Source organism: Pelodiscus sinensis, chromosome 25, assembly GCF_049634645.1.
Source record: "Pelodiscus sinensis isolate JC-2024 chromosome 25, ASM4963464v1, whole genome shotgun sequence".
In the NCBI taxonomy this organism is placed as follows: domain Eukaryota; kingdom Metazoa; phylum Chordata; order Testudines; family Trionychidae; genus Pelodiscus; species Pelodiscus sinensis.
Genome location: NC_134735.1, coordinates 13,975,390 through 13,995,876, shown reverse-complemented (window position 1 = coordinate 13,995,876; position 20,487 = coordinate 13,975,390). Strand labels below are relative to the sequence as shown.

The 20,487-nt window shown below is 44.6% G+C and overlaps 1 protein-coding gene and 1 long non-coding RNA gene across 6 annotated transcripts in view; one reads left to right on the top strand and one right to left on the bottom strand.

Moving 5' to 3' along the window:
• The window catches only part of LOC106732426 (uncharacterized), a 36,506-nt gene extending 33,967 nt beyond the window's left edge, over window positions 1–2,539 (bottom strand). Inside the window, exon 1 of the long non-coding RNA XR_012897650.1 lies at window positions 2,415–2,539. This is a non-coding gene — a long non-coding RNA (uncharacterized LOC106732426). The remainder of the gene's footprint in view (window positions 1–2,414) is intronic.
• Window positions 2,527–19,424, top strand: TRNAU1AP (tRNA selenocysteine 1 associated protein 1). Of its 5 annotated transcripts, XM_075909042.1 has the most exons (11): window positions 2,527–2,666; window positions 3,748–3,845; window positions 5,070–5,169; window positions 6,535–6,587; window positions 8,551–8,682; window positions 11,245–11,364; window positions 13,334–13,496; window positions 14,302–14,335; window positions 17,658–17,738; window positions 18,689–18,829; window positions 18,932–19,069. In XM_075909042.1, exons 1-10 carry the CDS (start codon window positions 2,640–2,642, stop codon window positions 18,802–18,804), a joined length of 924 nt encoding a protein of 307 aa, XP_075765157.1. In that variant the 5' UTR covers window positions 2,527–2,639; the 3' UTR covers window positions 18,805–18,829; window positions 18,932–19,069. The 5 variants fall into 5 exon arrangements, with proteins under 5 accessions (XP_075765157.1, XP_075765156.1, XP_075765160.1 ...); XM_075909041.1 differs by lacking the exon at window positions 18,689–18,829 and having other exon boundaries at window positions 18,932–19,424; XM_075909045.1 differs by lacking the exon at window positions 17,658–17,738.
• The last annotated feature ends 1,063 nt before the right edge of the window (window positions 19,425–20,487 follow it).

The window sequence follows — 20,487 nt, the reverse complement described above, 5'->3', positions numbered from 1 at the left end:
TGCTGGTCCCTGCCCCTAACATGCACTGTGCCCCCATCAGGACCACATACAGCCAGGACCACACAGAGCCAGCTGGTACCTGGATAGGCCTGGCTAACTGCCTACCCACACACACCCTTGTGAAAGTAGAAAGAATTATACTGTAAGAGAAAGATGAATTATGCTGTAATAATTGAATAAGTTGAAGGAATACTGTTTGTCTCTGAACAGGAAGAAGAAAAGTATGTTAATGTTGTTTGTAGGTATGCAGATACCAGAGTGCTAGCCAGAGTTAATAGGAAAGGGAACATTAGGTGTTAGGGAGAAAGCAATTAAGATAACCAAGGAGATATGGACAGGAGATTGCTGTGTGCTTGATGTGGAAATGAAGATACTTGACTAGCCTCACTCTAATTATGTGAAGTTTTGCCCCTCTTTTAATCCTGTTAATTTTGGCTTTCTTTTGACTGTATAAATCAAGGGGTTTGAACCTTGTATGGCACTCACATTTTCTGGATGCATTTAGCAGAGCAGCTTTGCTAATAAACAGAGCTGTCTGACAAATCTGTGAGTCCTGTCTGACTTTGACACCCTGTAGTTGTGCCCAGCCTTGCAATCTGCCCCCCATACCATATGCTACCAGTATATATGCCAGGGCCATGCTATCTGCCCCCCAAACACCAACAGCCAGTATCTGGGCCTAGGTACCTAGAGCCTTTATGCTGCACTTGGTCATGTTTTCAAAACAAATTTCTGCACAGTCATACTGAGGGCTAGAAACTTTCTTTTTTAAGTGAAAGTGGAGTTTCTCAGTAATCCAATGAATCCAGGAGCTGGAGCTTTAAGAAAAACACCTGCAGTGTCACCACACAGCTGGAATCAAAGTAGCGACTGGGATGGGCAACCACAAATAGTGGGTGGGCCACATAAGTGAACCCCCTTCACTTCAGAGGGCCACAGCAGCCCCTGGTCCACTGGAGTTCCACTTAAGGCCCCATAGATCCCCTCTCTACTCCCGTCTCCCACATGCCGCTCCCACACTGGGGCACTGAAGCCCTGCACTTACCTGCTTCTCCCCCCCTCGCCCAGCACTTTTGGAGCACTGACTCACACCGTTCCAGTGCTGGGAGGGAGTGGGAGGAGCAGGACAGAGACCGAATCCAAAAGTGCTGGGAGGAAGGGCGGGGCTCCGGTGCCCCCATTGAACAAGTGGCACATGGAGGAGGCGGCCGCCAGGGAGTCCGTGGGCTGCATGCATCCCACAGGTTGCCCACTACTGACCTAGAAGCATCAGGTTGCATATTCCTTCCCCACTCCAGGCAGGCCTGCTGCTACTTTAATTAACAAACAAAAATAATCCTTAATCTTTGAGAAATCAGTGGGTCATAAGCCCTCCTGCCACACTCCCTGCCATTCCTTGCTCCACCTTTTATTCTCCCTGCCTCAGCTAATTCTGCCCTTCCCCAGCCAAGTCCTAGTGCCCCTACTGTCTTCACCCTTATTTTATTCCAGCTCTCATTGTCTTAGGCCCACACAGCTCTCTGCTCTGATCCATATTCCTGCCTCATGGTCCTGGCTGGCCTATCCTGACTTCTAGTGCTAACTCCGAGCTCCGCTATTCCACACTGCCCCAGGTCGCTCTATCCCACCCCAAGCTCCATCTCCATCTGCCTCTTCATGCTACCCAGTTCCTCTGCCCCAACCCCTTCACACTTCCGCTGACCTAGAATCACAGAAGACTAGAACTGGAAGGGATCTCAAGGGGTCATCAAATCATTTTCATTCCCTCTGGGGCACCGGGCATTGCCCGCTGTGGGCAGGCAGGATACTGGGCTAGATGGACGGTTGGTCTGACTCCTGCTGACTGTTCTTATGTCTCAAGATGGATCGAGTCCCGTCCCCTGCCGTCAGGTCAGGAGCAAGCCCGGTCTCTCCCTGACAGCTGCGTATGCAGCCTGCTCCTCATCTCCAGGGGGGGGGAGATTCCACAACCTCCCTACCAGAATCATAGAGGAGGATAGAACCCGCCTGCTTCCACCCCTCCTGCACCCTGCTCCTGCCCGTTTCATCCCGGCTCCTACAACCCCCGGTCCATCCCCACCCAGCCCCTTCTGCCCCCCTCTCCAGCCCACCCCCGCCCGCCCCTTCTGCCCCCTCCCACCCCACCCCCTTCTGCCCCCCTCTCCAGCCCACGCCCGCCCGCCCCTTCTGCCCCCTCCCACCCCCCTCTCCAGCCCACCCCCGCCCGCCCCTTCTGCCCCCTCCCACCCCCCTCTCCAGCCCACCCCCGCCCGCCCCTTCTGCCCCCTCCCACCCCCCTCTCCAGCCCACCCCCGCCCGCCCCTTCTGCCCCCTCCCACCCCCCTCTCCAGCCCACCCCCGCCCGCCTCTTCTGCCCCCCCACCCCACCCCCTTCTGCCCCCTCTCCAGCCTACCTGCCCCCCCTTACCCCCGCGCTGCGGTCGCTCCTCCCGCCGCCAGGGCGCGCTGTGGGCGGATCGGGCCCTGCCTGGCGGCGGCTCCGCTCTCTGTGCCCGGCCGGGCCGCAGGAGCAGGCGGCGGGGCGCGCGGCGGCCGGGGCGGGCTCCGAGACCCCGTGAGGCGGCGCCGGCGGCGGGGCCGAGCGGGAGCCCGAGCCCGCCCGGGCCTGCGGGAGCAGCATGGCCGCCAGCCTCTGGATGGGGGACGTGAGTGCGGCGCGCGGCGGAGCCACGCGCGGCCCGGGCCCCGCTCCGGCCCCCCGCCCCCCCCTGCCCCACAGCGCCCCCAGCCCGCCTGCCCCGCCCAGTGCCCCGCCGCCCCACAGCGCCCCCCACCGTCCCCGCAGCCCACCCGTGCAGCTCCTCCTGCCCTACGACATCCCCCGCCCCGCCCCCCCTCTGCCCCACAGCGCCCCCCACCGTCCCCGCAGCCCACCCGTGCAGCTCCTCCTGCCCCACGGCATCCCCCGCCCCATGCTGTGTCCCCCTCTGCCCCACAGCGCCCCCCACAGTCCCTACAGCCCACCCGTGTGGCTCCTCCTGCCCCACGGCACCCCCCGCCCCGTGCTGTGTCCCCCTCTGCCCCTCCGCCCCACAGCGCCCCCCACCGTCCCTGCAGCCCACCCGTGTGGCTCCTCCTGCCCCACGGCATTCCCCGCCCCGCCCCACAGCGCCCGCAGCCCGCCCTGCCCATGTGCGGCTCCTCCCGCCCCATGGCACCTCCTGCCCCATGGCACACACAGACACTGCCACCGTTCCTTCTCCACAAGTGCAGTGCCAGCCCTGTATTCCCCGGACACACACTGCAACCTTCTACCCCAAACCGCCCACAGACCCAGTGCCACACCCATCCTCATGCTACAACTCCTCTACCCCCCACCCCAGAGTGCAGCCTTCAGGTCCCCCACCCTGCTCTCCCTTCGGTGTGCCACCCTCTACCCCATTGCACTCTGATAGTGTCACTTCCTACTCTCCTTCCATTCTTCCCCCCCCATCCCACACAAGGTTTGTTCCTAAATGCCTCTCACCTGTGGCTGTTCCGTCACAGAAAGGCCTCTGCCTCTCTAAATCGTTATCCCTCACTTCCCCCAGAAGTTCCACTTTGAAGACCATCTTGTTGGGACTGGCTCTGTGCGCCCTTGCTGGTTTATGGTTGTGGGGGTTGGTCCAGGCTGGGTGACACTGGCCCTTCTTACTGCTTTTTTATTTTAAGTGCATAGGAATAGTAATACTGATGTATGTGTTATCCCTCCAACTCCCCTATCTAATTTCAGCCTTCTCTTTGTAGCTGGAGCCATATATGGATGAGAACTTTGTCTCAAGAGCCTTTGCCACCATGGGAGAACTTGTTCTGAGTGTAAAAATCATCCGAAATAGATTGACAGGGTAATCATTTATCTTTACTGTCAACTCATTTTAATTATATATGCTTGCTTTTAGATTGTCCATTTACAAACCACAGACCTCCTGGTAGCCTTGTCTTCGGTAAATTGTATTCCCTTACATTTCCCACCATTGCTACCAACAGAGCAGCCACACTGGAAATAATGGTGGAGAAAGCTGCGACCAGTATTTGAACAGGTTTATTTGAATCCTTTATTGCTGTGTTTCTCAAACTGTGGGTCCCGACCCTGTGGGGGGTCATGAGCAACTTAGAGGGGGGTTGCGGTATCTCAGAGTTTGAGAACTCCTGCTATGTGATCAGACTAGACGATCGTGGTGGTCCCTTCTGACCTTAAAGTCTGTGAGTCTATATTGCATTTGCATGGACTTCTGTGCTCACTTCTGAAGATAGTGAGTGCCATGTAGATGAAGTAATCTACCCCATGCCCCATACTACACAGTAAAAGATGGAAGACCTAATGTTCTATAATAGTTAAAATGCAGGTTGTCTTAAGGTATGCCATCCTCTTAATATGTCGCTGGATTCAGCTTACCTTAAGTCGAAATGCTGCGATGTCTGTGCTAGACCAGGAAGGCAAAATATGTAGCTAGATTCAGTTTACCTTAAGCTGAGCCACCGTGGCATCTACGCTGCGGGAGGTCAACAGGAGCACACGCTCCTGTTGCCTTCCCTGACTCCTCGCAAATCGAGGCGTACCAGATGTCAGCAGGACCTACCCTCAGCATTCGATTTGGTGGTCTACACTAGACCCGCTAAATTGAACATTAGAAGATTGACCTCCAAAGGGTCGATCTTCTCTGTAGTGTTGACATGCCCCTCGTGACCAGTCTATACTGGTGAAGCTGCACCATTATTAACAAAGGTGGGAAATATAAAAAAAATAAAAAATTACAGTTTAGCCACAGTCTTGCTTAGCTCTGCTGGCTCTGTAACTGGAGAATGCAGCTGACATGGCCTTGTGGGCATTCACTTATTGGAGATAATTTGCTGCTTAGTAGCTTCCTCTGTGAAAGCTGAAGTTGACACTTTGAAAAAAAAATGTAGTTCTAATTTCCAAATGATTATAGGAAATTCCTCACCCTCTCTGTGTCCTTCAGAGAATCATAAGAATTGCACTTTTCCCAAAATGAATTCTAAGTTGTGTAATCTTAAAACTCTTTCTCTCTCTCTCTCTCTCTCTCTCTCTCCGGTCCTCCTGTATTCAGAATTCCAGCAGGCTATTGCTTTGTAGAATTTGCAGATCTGGCTACTGCAGAGAAGTGTTTACACAAAATCAATGGAAAACCGCTTCCTGGTGCCACACCAGTAAGTAAACCAAATTGACTAGTAGAGGAGCAGAAAGAGGGAGGGATAGAGAAAAGGGAACTCACAACAATTAGCAATTAAGATAAGCAGAATAATCAGCAAAATGGAAGTTCTTGTTTTCTTTAGGAGCTGATGGATATGAAATATTCTTCATAGTATTCTAACATTCTTCATAGCAATGTCTCTGGAAGAGTTTCATTAATTTTTAAGACATATGCCTATTTCAGGGTGAATGGATGGGTAAAATGTATGTAGCAGCAAATATTTGCATTTGTGAATTTCTGATTCTTTGTAATGTTTTCCAATCATGACAAATGAAAAACCAGGCAATGAGAAGGAAAAAGCAGGCTACGCATTCCTAACCGCTATGCAATCTTTTACCAGCACAATACTAGCTGATTGCTTTGCATAGAATAGGACATCTATGTGCATTGAAATGGAGCTGAGCTTTCACTGAATTTTGAGTAACTTTGGTTTGCCAAAAGAAGCATGAAGTTCAAGCCTCACATCATTCTTGACCCTTATCAACAAAAGTTACTCAAGTCCAACTACACAGAAATGCATATCTGAACTACATAAGCAATCTAACATACAGAGTATGGCACTTCATTAAAGTGTCTAGAAATGTTATGTTTGAGGATTTAGTTTCCAATGTGTCAGACTCTGCTTGGTTAACATTCCTGTAAGTTACAGTTCTCTAAATTTGTGTTCTGTGTTCTATTTAAAAACACCAAATTTCCACAGAAGGTCTTATTTAATGGTGATTTTTTGGTACTTTAGTTTTCTCGTCTCTCTGGAGATATGCAAATGAAAGACCCTGGTGTGTTTCCCAGTCTTCTGATAGCCCATTAGAATATTTTTGTAGTAAAGGCAGCCCAAATATCTTGGGGGTGGCCAGGTGGGACCTGCTGACCCGGGCTCAGATCCTCAGCTGATGTAAATTGTCTTATCTCCATTGAAGTCAATTTACATCCTCTAAGGACTTGCCCTATAATGCTTTAGCCTGCAGACTAGGTATGTAAAATCCTGTTTAATGATGTTTAAAGGAGGTAATAGCTGGCTGGGATGGAGCGGCCCCATTACGACCCAGCTGGAGCAACCCCTCCACCTTGGAGAGGGACCGCTCCAACCGGTCTGGAGCACCCCTACCCACAGCGGAGCAAGCTGCTTCAGTCCCAGCTGGCAAACCTTCGTATCCCTACTTCAGACCTGACATTGTTAAGTATTTAACATTTACCATTATTAAGAAAAGGGTTTAAAATTAGCCTATTATAACTCACTTTTACTAATTGTCATTATAAAAATATTCTAATGTGAACCCACATGGTTTTATGTATTGTCAGTTTCTATTTATCCTTGTTTCAGGCAAAGCGATTTAAACTGAACTACGCAACGTATGGAAAACAGCCTGATAACAGGTAAGTGTTCAGTATTCAAACATTGTTCTTGTTTGTTTGTGAGTTCCCTTGCAAAAGAGTATTCAGAGTGCAAATCAATATATTCACTATTGCTGGACCAGCTCAGCTCTTAGCAATACAGAGTAGCAGAGTTTTAAGTAGATGCATACAGTTTAAATCGTAAGTGCCGTTCTGGGTGGGCAATGCCAGGCAACAAAACAATAACTACGGAACTATACTGCTTTAAAGTGTAATTAAATACAGTGGTGAGTTTACGATACAGTGCATTGCCTTAGCACCTCCCATGCATCTCAAAAGTGCTTCACAAAATAAAAATATGTATGCATTGTGTATCTAATGTCATAAATGTGCCTGGCTCTTTAAAATAAAGAGAGTGTGCCTGCTCAGAAGAATTCACACAACTGAAGCTAATGGAGGGACTGAGGAATATATACAGGGTTGACAACAATAAGATTCTGTGGTTGCTTAGGTGAGTGATATTTGCATCTTAGGGGTTACATTTTTATTTTTAGACTCTGATCCATAAGCCTCTTTGAAGAAATGCATTTTGAGGAGGGACTCAGAGGTGAGGGTCAAAGCATGGCTCATGGGGTCAGAAAAGGGGTTCCAGCCATGTAACAACAGTGTGATTAATTCTTGCAGTCACCCTATGTGGTAGGTATTAGCCTTATGTTACACATGGGTAGCCTGCATTACTGAGAGTTAAATAACTTGCTCAGGGGCATGCTAAAAGTCTGTGGCAGTCAGAAGGAAAACTTGCTCTCTTCACTCCATCCTAAACACTTGAGGGCTTTCTATCTTATAAATACATTTTAAATTGTACCTATTCCAAACCTAACATTCATTCCTGTGGGAGGACGGGAAAGAAAGGCAAGGTGTCTTTTATCTCCAGAAAGGTATATTGTGTTTAAGAATTTCAAGAGTCAGAACATTGCCCTAGTCCTGCAAGCTCTTTAAGCATGAGTAGCCTCACGGACTTCAGTTGCACTACATATGTGCTTAAATATTTGCAGCATCAGACTGATTGCAAATAAAGGTCAGTAAATAGGGAACTAGCAAACTTATAAATGAGCTATTACCCACAAATGGATAGTAATGGTTTGAAAAGCTAAAGCAACACAAGTGTTGAGAGTTATTCTGAAAGAATTAATCCACAAATTTAATTTAAAAAATGGTATTGTAAACCTTAATATGAAGTGAAATTAAATCTCTCTTTCACTGAATTTTCTTTTTATTTCTCTGGTATATAAATGTTGCAGTGTTGAAAACACAAGCCCAATGCTATAAACTAATCAAGAGAGAGAGAAATTGTATGTAAGTAAAAAGTGAAATGGAGCAGTCTGGTTTTGCTGCTCTGAGAAGGAAAATATAAGCAGTAAAAAAAAATTTAAGTTTATTATCTAAATTTCCAGTAATAGGGATGTTAAAATGTCCTTATTTTTGTAAACATGTTTACACGAGGGGAGCAGGCGGGAGCTGGTGCTTGCAGGGAGCCAGTTTTTAAGCTGGCTCCGCATGAGCGCCAGCTCCCGCCTGCCCTCCTCCATCCCCAGAGGCACCAGTGAGTGCGTGGGGGGGCAAGCAGCTCATCAGGAGCCAATATACATGGGGAGCTGGCTTGAAAGCCAGTTTCCTGCATGTACTGGCTCCTGCCTACTCCCTTCCCCCTCCCGTGCTGCTGCCTCTATATCAGAGGCAGCAGTGCGGTGGGTGTGTGCATGTAACTGTGAGGGTTAACCGATGAGCCCAGGCTCATCAGTTAACCATGTACACAGGTACGTGGTAACATCTCTAGCCAGTTACATAGGTAAGGCTTTTAAAAATAATATTTATATCCCCATAGTCCCATTAACTCATGCCACTTAATAATCAGAGCTTTTGGATAGTTTTCTGCTCTTGTTCGTATCGTACTGTTTGGTTTATTGCTATTAATAAAATGTATTCTGTATTGACTCCTTTTTAGTCCAGAATACTCACTCTTTGTGGGAGATCTGACCCCAGATGTGGATGACGGCATGTTATATGAGTTTTTTGTTAAAGTTTATCCATCATGTAGAGGTGGCAAAGTTGTTTTGGACCAGACGGGAGTTTCCAAGTAAGTTTTCCCTATGTCTTTCTCTCTGCTGCTTCGTGACTTGTGAGAACTTTTTGAGAGAGAGCCTATTTTCTCCAACTCTTAAACTTTGCCTCTTTCCAAAGACAGTGAGGGAAAAGAAAAAGAAATAATTGTGTCAGTTTTGCTCTGGACTTAACACGCCAGATCACAACAATGAGTTTTCTGTATTAAATATTCAGTATGTCTGTTTTCTGCTATTCATAATACCATACTTTTGCAACTCTGTATTAGATCTGTGTGTGTTTTTATTAAAAATGTCTCTCTCTGTAGGAGATTTTCAAAAGCACTTACGTGATTTAGGAACACTAGTACCTTTTGACTTTCAATGAGAATTGGGCTCCCAAATTCTGTAAATACTTTTAAAAATCTTCCCCTGACTCTTTAATGGGTTGGAATGTTTTAGGTGTTATAGAAGCCAGATACCAAACAAAATGTATTCACTATCCAAGTATGTTGTAGCTTAACCCTTATTTTCAGATTCTGGAAATGAGCTATCCAAAATCTGAAGTCTGTCCTTTTTATATGATTAAATAGGCACCATAAATGTACCATTTTCCTTTCTGTTATGTTTTTTCAATAAAAGCTCTCTCTGCTCAGCGCTCACATTTAAAATCAAAACATGTTGTTGAGACACGTGAATGTCTTGGCTTTATGTCTGGGGAAGACTGCTCTTGTCAGATTCTCTTCAGCTGTAAAACCTTTCCACCATCTCCAACTAGGGCCTGAACACCACACATTGCAGTGGTTTTATATTACAGGTGTAGTTTAAAAAAAATGGTTTTAGTTGATCAGTGCAACTTTGTATGTACACTTAAATCTATTTTAAACATGACTTACATTGGTTTAGCTTGCCTCTGTACTAGGGATGTCAGAGAGTAGACAAACTAAACCAATACTAGTAAATAACATAGCTGGAGTTGAGGTACCTTAAGTTGAGATTAGCGCCATCTCCACGGCAGGATGTTGATGGCAATCCGGGAGTACTGGCATCAACTGGGGGCACGCTCAGCTTTTATTTGGCAGGTCCGTATTAGGGATATGAAAGGTTAACTGGTTAACCGATAAGCATTACCCTAAATGGGTAATGCTTACCAGTTTTGGCAGGGGGCTTGCCGTCTAGAGAAGCCCTTGTCCACAGAAAGCCCAGGTGCTCAGCAGGCAGGGGCTGCTCCAGCGTCCAGAACAGCCTCTGTCCGTGGGGAGCTCGGGTGCCCCACAGGCAGGGGCTGGCAGAGCCAGTCTCAGTGCTATGGACTATGGATTGCTCCAGCCAGGCTTAGTAGGTTAACCAATTAGGTCAACCGAATGATTAACCAGTTAACTGATTAACTGGGATTTTACATTCCTGGCATTTTATTTAGCGGGTTTAATAAAGATTAGGAGATTGCTCTCTAGTGCAGTTGGTATAGACGTGGCCTTAATTAATCAATTTGTAGATAAGCCCAGACTTTCTTTCCCTACCAACATCCTCTCTATCTGGATAGACTCTTTCTCTCACTCCTAAGTCTGTGATCTTTTTGTCATGTCCAGAGAGGCAGCCCAGTCCACCTCCTGCAAGCTGGCACTATTCAGTTGTGTGCTGCTGAATTATCTCTGACTCACTACAGCATCTAGAGCCCACTCTTAAAGCCTTTTCTACGCTAGGAAAATGTTCTAAATGTTTTCTGCTGTTGCCAATTCTGGTTCTGCTCTACTGGCGTTAGTAACATTGTGTTACTTGTGTTGAAGGGCAGCTGGCTGCATGCCACTCTTGTTCAAGTGAGGCTGTCCAGCACAGATATAATTAATATGCCCAGTGTTTCTAATGCTGGCAGAGCAGTGCAGGTATTCGCCCCAACAAGAAATTTTGTAGAAAAGTTCCCAGTGTAGATGGCTTTGACTAGGAATCCTGTGTTAATCCATCCTGCAGAAAAGGCAAATTCTGTGCATCACAGCGGGGCCGACTTTAGACACAAGTGAAATCTATGGTTGCTTATTAACTTGGCGCTGACTAAGAAGCTGTCCTGGATGGCTTTGATTTCCCCCTTCCAGTCCTGCCAGATGAGGAGGAAACCTGGTCTGATTCTTTGTCTCCTCTTCCCTTCATCTCTATGGCTTGAGATAACACAGATCAAATGCCTGATCCTTTTTCACAGTGTCTATACAGGTGCCTAAGAACTATCTTCTCCCTTGCACAACACCCCCGTCCAGGTTTTTAGCTCCAGTGTATCTCATGCCAGTTCCATTAAGAGCCCCAAAAATCTGCTAATACAAGATGGGTATTATTGTTCTGATGCCTTTGAAAATACTGCAGTACCTCAAACACTGCAAATAACAGAAAGTTGCTGGACTAGGGAATCCAACAACTGCTAAATCCCTGCTAAAAACACATGGACAGGATTTCATTTTTGTGTTTCCATTTGCCTGGTAAAATATTCTCCCAACTCCATATTTTATTAGCTATAGAGGATTCCTAAATCCGGGTGTTTTTTGTCTCAAACATCTGAAAATGCCATGCCTTTTGCTTTAGTGTGATACGTATCATTCCATGTCTTTCTGCAGAGGTTATGGGTTTGTGAAATTCACGGATGAGCTGGAACAGAAAAGAGCCCTGACAGAGTGCCAAGGAGCTGTGGGATTGGGCTCTAAACCTGTACGCTTGAGTGTGGCCATACCAAAAGCGTAAGTATGAGAGCAGATGAGTGTTTTGTAATAATTCTCTTTTCTGCTCATACTTTATATTTAGCAACTGATGTCTGAACATAATCTCTGTAGATGCATTTGCATAAGCCTGTCTGATTTGTAAATAGTTTTAAATCTGTTTTTAAAATAAAATGTAAAGATCAATTTAAGTTAAACTGAATTATGTGAATGTTAAAATTGGAGTTACTGTACTGAAGTTCATTAAACATTGATTTGGACTGTTTGACTTTTTTATTACTCTGTCTTGTAGTGGTGAAAATCATATACAATAAAGAAAACTGAGCTTTTCATACCTGTTTGATTTTTGCTGCTTATCTACATATAGGAGGTCACTGTTAGGAAGTTGAGGACTGAAGTTTATATTCTGCACTTCAGAAGATTGAGTCTTACACAATATGAATAGAGAGATCTGATATTTTTACTCTTTGAAAAGTGTGTGGTTTGGATTTAAACATTTCCCTAAAGATCTAGCAAGCCAAATTTTATTATTTTATGTAGTCATCCATCCAGTGCTTTCAGTGCCTATCCCACACAGTAAAATCACAAAACAAACAAGGGAAAGCCCATAAGAGTCTCAGATAGCCACACTATACTCGTGTACAAGAATTCCTCCACTACCACCAATGACATTTACTAGAAACATGAAAAATAAAGGTTAATCTGATTTAAAATGAACAGTCTAATTTCTTTGTTCAGCCTAAGTGAAGTGCAAAAATTAAACCAAGACTAAACATGTTTTGACACCTTTGTTTTAATCTTACACTTCAGTAAGAATTTCTGGTTTGTTTCTTTTTTAAATAAGATTTTTTTTGACCTAACAATGTCCCTCTACATTAAAGTAGAAAATGATCTAACATTGTTTGAGTCTTAGGTAACCAAAGTTTGGGTCACTTTCCATAGCAATATTCAGTAGCTAGTAAACTATTTGGAATGGGGGCCATCTTTGATCTGTATCTGTACAGTGCTTAACACAGTGGGATCCTGATCTGTGATTAAGGCTCCTAGGCATTATGGTAATACAACTAATAAATACATGCTCTCCAGTCAACTTTTCAGTGTTCCCAAAACTCTTAGGAGTTAATGAGGGAAAGGGGTCATGCTGTAGTGATAAAATTTTGTTTGCTCTTTACTCTCGCACTCTTTAATTTCTTAATTAAGGGTATTTTCATATGTGAAGTAATGTTTTCATTTTCAAGGAAATTTTTGCACTCTTCCTATCCCCTCTTATTTTAAACCACATTAATCGGGAATTTGTAAAACATTGTTGTATGGAAAGCAAAGAGAATTTGGCATATTCACAGACCATTTGAATGCATATCATAAGTGGTCTGCATATCACATATGATACAGCACAGAACTGCACCTCCCCCTCTGAAAGGAAGAGGGCAACCATTCATTACACAGTCTGCTGCACACTGCTTGTGAGGGGAAGTTTTGCTACAGAGCAGGATATACTCCTATTGTGCAATGCTTTCAGAGGTCTTCAGCACCCACATACTGAAAAAGAAACCTCTGTTTTTAAAACCCCAAACCACCCCCTTGAGTACGCCACACAGTACTCCGTGTATCTCTGCTTTATCAGATCCTCCTGGTAGGGATTTGAACCCTGGATTCCAGTGAGTCTAGGTGTTCCACACCTGATGCTCACAGTTCTCAGCTGGTCCTTCTCCGACTCTTTAAAATTGTATTACACGAATCCAGTAGTAAGAAAGCAAAGTGTTCTAATAACTAAAATAATAGTGAGAATGGAAAACCAACCCAGTCCCTCCCACAAATGTGTGAAAATGGGGGAAAAACCCACCCCCAACAAAAGTCGCATGATACATTTGAAGGATCCTGAGGTCCACGGTGTTGGAAGGAGTTGTGGATCAAATCACGTTACTCATCTGGGTTTTTTTTTTTTTTAAGTCTTCATTGTTTGTAACTTCTTTCTTTTCATTTTTTAAAGTAACCGTATGAAGACAGTGGAATACAATCAGATGTACAGCTATAATTATAACCAGTATTACCAACAATATCAGAACTACTATGCCCAGTGGGGATACGACCAGAACACAGGCAGTTATAGCTACAGCTATCCCCAGTATGGATACACACAGAGCACCATGCAGGTAGGGACATGGCACTATTTTTTTATATTTCAGTAACCTCTCAGGACAAAAGATTCCAAAGCATTTTACAAACAAAAAGGAAACCTGTTTTCCTGATTCCTTGATCTTCCTGCTGCATAGGGAAGTAAAGCCAGCTAGCAAACAGTTGGCTGATACTGCAGCCTTCTGCTTTCTCTTTATGGTGGGGAAAGGGGTCAGAGCTTTATAAAGGGACCTGTGTTATGGCTGGGGGAAAGATACCTTGAGTATAGGCACAACGGATAACACTCTTAAGTCTGTCTTCTGAGGAGCCCACCACAAACACTGTGTATGAACATGCAATACTGCAAGGATTCCAGGATGTGCCGCATCTTTTAGACCTACATGGAATCTCCGGCTTGGTCTACACTATACCAGGAAGGTCGGCTTAAGATTCGTAACTCCAGCTACGCAAAATCCATAGCTGGAGTTGGCTTACCTTAAGCCAAGCCTTGGCAGTGTCCACACAGCGAGAGGCCGACGGGAGCAAATGCTCTTGTCAGATTCTTCTACTCCTGGCAAAAGGAGGTGTACCAGACGCTGGCGGGGGCTTCCCTCAGCATTCGATTTACAGGTGTATAATAGACCCACTAAATCGAACACTAGAAGATTGACTTCTAGAGCATTGATCTTGCAGTAAGTCAGAACCTAATAGGACTGGAGCTTGGGTCCTAAGGATTCTACCTTAGTCTGTCCTTGTATGAAAGTGCCAGTGTGTGGCAGCAGAGATGTTTTCGGGTGCAGTAATATATTTGTTGCCCTGAAGATATTTTTGTTGCCCTTGCAGACATATGAAGAAGTTGGTGAAGATGCATTGGAAGGTATGTGTCTTTATATTCAATCTGCATGGCAGCTGGCTGTTTTCATTATATTGATACAGGGTTTTCATGGATTGACATTTAACACCTGCATTTAATAACCTGTAATTTTAAAATAAATTTGGGTTCATTAAAGTTGCACGCAGGTGGTGTGAGCATGTATGGTACAGACTTCCTACGAAGTCCCTTACACTGCTCCCTTATTTCCATCTTGCTATTCCAGTCTTGAGCCTTGCTGGGGCGCAGACTAATTGTCTTGGCTAACATTGAGAGGATTGTATGGAGTAGTGCTTATACCCGTTGATTCTTGGAAATACGAACTAAAATCATGTGGAGATCAAAAGATGTTGTCCTTCCTTTAATAAATCTTCCTTGTTGTAAAACCATCACAGATGTGTATTCTGTTTGTTCAAGTTTTTACTATCCCTTTGAATTTAATTGGGAAGCAGCAACAATTGTGCGCTGTTTACTCTGATAGTCATGAGCTGAGTATGCAACTGTATAAGATGTCTCGCTCTCTCTCTTAAATGTATACTTACAAAAGTCAGACAGCCAGATCCCTGACTATGACATCACTTAACTGGAAAGCTCTTTGTTTTTAAAAATATTTCATAAAATAATTTCTCTTTTCTGATATGGTGGAAGTAATTCATTGAAGTGCCAGTTAGAGTATCAGTGTTGTGGGGGGGTTCTTGCTGACTAAACTTACTTTATTTAGATGTTGAATTTTATACAAAACTCAAAAATATATTATCTATTATCCTAATAACAGTTCATGTGATTAATTTTTCAAATATTATCTGCTCTGATTAAAATTCAGCATTATTCCAATCTAATTTTTACATTTTTATGGTCTGTTTTCTTTTTTGCTTTTCAGTGGATCAGTCAGCTTCACTTCATACTCTGACTCATGCACTAATGTGATGCTTGTGCTAGCCTGATAGTGTAATCTTTGGGTTGCAAATGTGACCGGTAATATTAAATCCAAACAAAAGGGGATTTGGGGTTTCTTTTAGAGTGGAATGTTTTTGGGGTTTTCTTGTTTGTTTTTTTCATTATTGTTTTAACAATCCAAGTATAAACTTAACTCAACTTCATAGGTCCAAGTGCTTTATAAATGTTTTCTGCAAATGCAATTTTCTCCTATTCATATGTACTTCACAGGGCTGTTGTGATACTTGCTCAATTCATGATGAATTGAACAAAATAAATAGTACCAAGAATCATTGTGATTTTTGGAGACTTTAATGTCCCAGATATAGATTGGGGGACAAGTGCTATGATCATCATAGGCCCAGATACTCCAGGATGTGATAGCAGACAGATGTTTTTACCAAATATCCATGAACCAATAAGAAGTATTTTTAGCTTTAATTTTAGTAAACTGTGAGGACTTCCTAGAAGAACAGGTTGTAGAGGAAAGCATTGGCTTGAGTGATCATGAAACAATTCAGTGTAATCTAAATAGAAGGTTAAAAAAAAGTAAATCTGCAAGTAGGAGTCTTGATTTCAAAAGGGTGAACGTTTTAAAAAAATTGTTAATTAGGGAAGTGGACTGAACTGAAGAACTCCAAGAATCTGAAAGTGGAAAAAGCTTGAAATTACTTTGTCAAAGTTGCAGAAACTATTTTGAGCCTGCACCTCAAGCAAGGGGGGAAATTTTAGAGAGGGGTTGCTGATTTAACAGGCATCTCAAACAGGTTATTAAGAAGCTTCAGTGGGTAGCCAGGTTAGTCTGTACAGGATAAACTTTAAAAAAAAATGGTCTGGTAGCACTTTATAGACTAACAAAACATGTAGATGCCCAGAAAAGCTCATGATACCATCTACATGTTTTGTTAGTCTATAAAGTGTTAGCAGACCATTTGTTGTTTTTTTAAGTTTAGGTTATTAAGAGAAAGCAGGAAGCCTCCAAAGAATGGAAGAAGGGATGGATCAGCAAGGAAAGCTACCTCTTGGGGTCGGAAAGTATAGAGGAAAGGAAAATATAGAGGAAAAAGTGAGAACTGCCAAAAACCAGTCAGAGCTGGACCTTGTAAAGGAAATTACAAGAATAGTAAAAGGTTCTTTAATATAAATACAAAGAAAACAAGGAGAGAAGTGGGACTGCTAAGCATTGGGAATTGAGTCAGTCAGTGCTTTTTTTTGTATTTAAAAAAAAAATGCTTGTACTCCAAGGGAAAAGTTGTTGAGCTCTGACTGGAGGTGCTAGTACTGCATCTGGAGGTGCCAGTACTGCGTACCTGGCAGTATTGTCACAAAAAAAGCACTGGAGTCAGTGTTCCCTGTAAGCCAGTGGAGTGACAAACTGCAGGCCCCTGGGGAAGGTAAGGGAGGGTGGTGGCTCTGTGTTCCTCCAAGGGGCAGGTCCAGAGGTGGGAGGGGTGGGGTCAATGCAATCAGCCCTCCGTGCTGCCTGGAGTGCAGTGGGCTTCCCCCTTCCCACAGCCCTTAGCACCGCCCAGAGCACATGGCACTTGAGCAGCATTTTAAAGGGCTTGGGGCTCCAGCTCCCACTGCTGCTACTGCAGCAGTGACGGCTGGAGCCCTGGGCCCCTTTGAATTGCTGGGTCCTGGGGCAATAGCTCCTTCCTCCCCTCCCCCCCCCCCCCCCCCGGGCCATCAACGAACCTGTTATAAGCTGAGCACTTGGTTGGCCACCCAGGAGAGATTCAGATTAGCAGAGCACTCACAGCAGGCAGCGTGCGTTTCTAGTGGTGATGCACAGCCACATGTGCCTCAATGCACATAGCAAAATATATTTTGCACATGGATGGAAAAAATTAGAGGGAACATTGCGGGGGAGGTTAAAGGTAATCTAGGTATGGCCTAACACCTAAAAGGAATACTATGGCTCAGTTTTTCATTAGATTAGTGAGAAACCTGTGGATGGTAGTAGGGTGGCTAATGGGAATGAGGATGTGGAAGTAGAAATTACTACATCTGAGCTGGAAGCCAAACTCAACAGCTTAATAGAACCAATCTTCATCCAAGAATATTAAAAGACCTGGCACATGAAATTGCAAGCCCAATAGGAAGGATTTTTAATTACTCTAAACTCAAGGGGTTGTGCCCTGTGACTGGAGAATTGCAAATATAGTACCTATGGAGGCGGGGGGAGAGCGCCAAAAACTACAGGTTCATTAGCTTGACTGCAGATTTATGCAAGGCTTTAGAACACACTGTGCAAGAGAGAGTAGTTAAGGACATAGGGGTAAATGATAATTGGGATAAAATACCACCTGGTTGCCAGACCATCTTAATTTCTTTGAGAAAATAAGTGATTTTCTAGACAAACAAAATGCAGTAGATCTGTTCTTTCTAGATTTCAGTAAAGAATTTGATACAGTTCCATATGGGAAATTATTAAATTGGAGAAGATGGAGATTACTCCAAGACTCAAAAGGTGGGTAAGGAACTGGTTAAAGGCAAGATTATGGTGCATCATGTTGAAAGGTGATCTGTCAAACTGGAGGGAGGTTACAGTGCATTCTCTCAGAGCTAGAGAAAGACATACATGTATTAGTTGATCACAGGGTGACTGAGCCTCCAATATGATGAAGCTGTGAAAAAGGCTAATGCAATCCCAGGGTGCATCAAGTGAGGGAGAGAGCAGGGGCCTTGTACCATTATACAAGGCCCCTGTGAGACCTCTTCTGGAATGCTGTGTGCATAAATAAAGTCAGACTGGAACACATGCAGAGAAGGGCTACTTGGCTGATCAAAGGGATGGAGAACATACTTTCCAAAAGGATACTTGAGGAGTTGGCTTCTTCAACTAAACAAAATAAAGGTTATGGGGAGATGTGGTTGATCTCTCTAAATACAGCAGGGAGGGAGAAGAGTTATTTAAGTTAAGGGCCAATGTTGGTATAAGAACAAATGGATATGAACTGGTCATCAAGTTTAGGCTTAAAATTAGACTGAATTTCTAACCAGGAGAAGAGTGAAATTCTGCAACAACCTTCAGAGGACATTAATAGGATGCAAAACACTAACTTGTTTCAAGACTAAGTTTGGTAAGCTTGTGGGGACGATATAATGAAGTTGCCTGCAGTGGCATGGTGTATGGCTCCTCCATGACAGCTGTTGGCAAATACCTTCAGACAGGACACTAGATGGGGAGGGCTTTCAGTTACCACAGAGAATTCTTTCCCATGTTTCTGTCTGGTGGGTCTCGCCCATATGCTCAGGATCTGATCATCAGATCTGGGATCTGGAAGAAATATTCCTGAGGTCAGACTGGCAGAAACCTTACGGGTTTTTTGCCTTCCTCAGCAGCATGGGGAATGGGTAACTTTCTGGTTTGAACTATAGTAAATGGTGGATTCTCTGTAATTATGTCTTTAAATCAAGATATGAGGACTTCACTAACTCAGCCAGAGGATATGGGCCTTTTACAAGAGTGGTCGGTGGTCTCTGATGTGCAGGAGATCAGACTAAATTATCATGGTGGTTCCTTCTGTCTGTGACTGTAAAGCACTTTGAGATGCTCAGGTCAAAAACTCTTTGCATTTTGTTCCAATAAAATTTGTATTAGTTATTTGTAAACATACTTTGTATGTGAACCATTTGTGCCTTATTTCTTTCCTCCTTTAGATCCAATGCCTCAGATGGACGTAAGTGAAGCAAACAAACAGTTTATGGAACAGAGTGAAGAGCTCTATGATGCCTTGATGGACTGTCACTGGCAGCCTTTGGACACTGTCTCTTCAGAGATTCCAGCCATGTTGTAGCCTCATTGCTGAGGCTCTGTCTCCACGCGTCAAACCAGCAGGCACCAGACTCCTGTGCTGCACCTGGAACCTGCGGTAGTGAAGGGTTGGCCCCCCTTTCACTCGGGTCTGACTCAAAGTAAAGGAAGACTGTGGCATTTCCTGTACACAATGAGTCTTGGAGGAGCATCATGGTAGCTTTTATTCATGGTGAAAATTAGAACTGCAACAGTTTTATTCCTTTTGTCTTGAAATGAACTCTTAATACTTCTTGGGGAATTGTAATTTATAAACTTTAAACAAGATGTCACAGGGGAAAGGCACTTCCCCAATGTACAATAAAAACATTGGTCTTTTAAGTAAAATTATTCTTTGCATTTTGGTTCCCGCCCATCTCTGTTTTGCTACCCATTTTACTATCTTCTAGTCACACAACTGCTTACAGTAAAGGTGATTTTTTTAAATAACATAATCACCATTCAAATGTTTCAGCACCTCTGCACTGAATGGGCAAAGTGGCTGTACATCGCAGGGAAAAACATACAGCTGAAGGCTTTTGTTATGCCTTATCTATACACCAATATAGAGCTACCAGGCATCTAGCATGGGGATTTTGGCCAATATGGATAGGGAAGGTTTTTTGGGAAGTGGAGAGAATGAATATGAGGATCATTTATTATAAAAGGCTAATGCACACTAGCTAACCACTAGCATAATTTTGCTTGCCTAGGTCTTGACATGTGTGAAGAATTTCTCCCGGACTAGTTAAAGAAACAACTTACAACATTGCTAACAGCAATCACATTTAGATATGGTTCCATCTCCTACAATCCCATTGTTGTGGGCCAGCCTTAATGGTCCATTAAGAGTCTAGACCAGGTGTCTCAAACTCCCAGCCCATGGGCCAGTCCTGGCAGGAGCGATTGTGCAATCCGGCCTGGCACTCCCAGCAGGCCAGGGGGGGCCTGTACATTATCAGCTGCCAAACCCCGCTCCTACCCCTCATCACTCTGCCCTTTCCCCCCATGACACCTATCCCCTGAGCACGCAGCTTTGGGATCACAGGGGAGAAGGCCTGGCACCACACGGCAGCAGCGGTTGCACCTCCCTGCAGCAGCATGAGAAGCGGAATGCACTCGCTTCACTTCCCCTGCAGCTCCTGCCACCAAGGGGAGTATGTGTGTGTGTGTGTGGGGTGCAACCACTGCCACCATGCCGCACCAGGCCTCCCTCCCACCCCCGGTAATTCCCAAAGCCACATGCTCAGGGGAAAGGGTTCCATGGGGGAAAGATGGTGGAATAGGGAGGGGCCTGTAACAGACAGGTCATGCCCAGCCCGCTGTGAATTCCCGGCCAGATTACACAATCACTCCAGCTAGGATGGGCTCGCAGGCCAGGAGTTTCAGATCTCTGGTCTAGACTTTACTTCTGTCCTGAGTG

What these genes read in the sequence shown, in the direction of transcription:
- TRNAU1AP (XM_075909041.1), top strand. Translation starts at nt 2,640, where the DNA reads ATGGCCGCCAGCCTCTGGATGGGGGAC. An exon ending in AGTGTGGCCATACCAAAAGC is followed by an intron (nt 11,365 to 13,333) that starts GTAAGTATGAGA and finishes CATTTTTTAAAG; the next exon opens with TAACCGTATGAAGACAGTGG. An exon ending in TGGTGAAGATGCATTGGAAG is followed by an intron (nt 14,336 to 17,657) that starts GTATGTGTCTTT and finishes TGTTCTTTCTAG; the next exon opens with ATTTCAGTAAAGAATTTGAT.